General features: G+C 61.5%; 1 protein-coding gene across 1 annotated transcript; it reads left to right on the forward strand.

The window, feature by feature from the left end:
* Window positions 1-53: 53 nt before the first annotated feature.
* On the forward strand, window positions 54-1633 carry STUB1 (STIP1 homology and U-box containing protein 1; the record flags this gene model as incomplete). Its single annotated transcript, XM_010173697.1, has 5 exons — window positions 54-246; window positions 350-515; window positions 667-757; window positions 1286-1342; window positions 1517-1633. Coding segments are annotated over exons 1-5 (573 nt in total), but the record flags the coding sequence as incomplete, so codon positions are not given.
* Window positions 1634-1637: the final 4 nt, after the last annotated feature.

Below are 1637 nucleotides of genomic sequence, written 5' to 3' on the forward strand. Positions count from 1 at the left end.
TGTGGGAGGGGAGCGGGCGGTCGGTGTCACCGGGTCTCGTCTGGCAGAACCGGAACCCCTTGGTGGCCGTGTACTACACCAACCGGGCCCTCTGCTACCTGAAGATGCAGCAGCACGACAAGGCGCTGGCCGACTGCAAGCGCGCGCTGGAGCTGGACGGGCAGTCGGTGAAGGCTCACTTCTTCCTGGGCCAGTGCCAGATGGAGATGGAGAACTACGACGAGGCCATCGCCAACCTGCAGAGAGGTGAGCGGGCCCCGTGCTGGTGTCACCTCACTGTCTGTCCTGGCCCCCAGGGATGGGGAGAAGGAAGCTGGTGGCAGCTCTGAGGTGGTTTTTCCCTCCCCAGCCTACAACCTCGCCAAGGAGCAGCGGCTGAATTTTGGGGACGACATCCCCAGCGCGTTGCGCATCGCCAAGAAGAAACGTTGGAACAGCATCGAGGAGAAGAGGATCAACCAGGAGAACGAGCTGCACTCCTACCTGACCAAGCTGATCGTGGCGGAGAAGGAGAGGTGGGACCCAGAAAGACTTTCTTTAGTGCCACAAAGCTGGTGTGGTGCCTCTGCCATCCCGGAGCTGCAGGCAGAGCTGGGTGGTGGCAGCAGGGAAGGGAGGGACAGTGTCCCCTCCATCATCACTTCTCATCTCCCCCCTCTCTCCCAGGGAGCTGGCCGAGTGCCGAAAGACTCAGCAAGAAGAGAACGCGGATGAGAGCCGGGGCCGAGTTCAGCTGGCCACCATCGAGGCCAAGCACGTGAGCAGGGGACCGGGGTGGCTCCCGGAGGCTGGGAGATGAGCTGGGGCTTCCTCATCCCATCCTCATCCTCGTGCTCTGCCTGAGGACGGCTGCACAGCACAGGCAGGAGAGAACACGGCTCCTCAGCCTTCATTCTGTGGCTCGAGCTGCTGTTGTGTCCCCCTGTGACAGCTCCCCTGGCTCTGTCACCTCTTGTCCCAGCCCGGCAGTGGTGATACCTGTCTGTGCTCCCCCAGCTCTGGGCCCTCTGGTTCTCCAAGGGCCGTGCAATGCGAGTGGCTCTCGGCTGCGTGTGGGTCTCTGGGTGCTGGCCCAGCGCAGGGGACTAATCCCAGGATAAAAATAACCACACAAAGGCAGGTTATTTTTAAGCTGGATCAATCCTGGAGCTGCACAAACACTGACTGGTGGCCGCAGCCACCGAGGACCTGCCACAGCACCCATGGGTGCCTCAGGGCTCTCTCCCTGGGGACCTGTAGCTCCTGTACACCAGGGTCCCCTCGTCCTCAAGGCTTTTTCTTTCAGGACAAATACCTGGCGGACATGGACGAGCTCTTCTCTCAGGTGGATGAGAAGAGGAAGGTGAGTGTCCCCTGGCCTGTGCTCCCATCGAGAGCTGCTCGCCCTACCCCTGCCTTCCTCCCTGCTCCCCCATCTTCCCCGCTCCCCTCCGAGCCAGTGCCACTCCAGCCCTCTCAGTTTTGATGCTGGGCTCACCCAGCCCCTCTTGACCCAACTGTTCTTCTCTCGAGGCAGAAGCGGGACATCCCTGACTACCTGTGCGGGAAGATCAGTTTTGAGCTGATGCGGGAGCCCTGCATCACGCCCAGCGGCATCACCTACGACAGGAAGGACATCGAGGAGCATCTCCAGGTAC

The sequence above is a fragment of the Antrostomus carolinensis genome, unplaced genomic scaffold, assembly GCF_000700745.2.
Source record: "Antrostomus carolinensis isolate BGI_N321 unplaced genomic scaffold, ASM70074v2 scaffold34888, whole genome shotgun sequence".
NCBI lineage: Eukaryota > Metazoa > Chordata > Aves > Caprimulgiformes > Caprimulgidae > Antrostomus > Antrostomus carolinensis.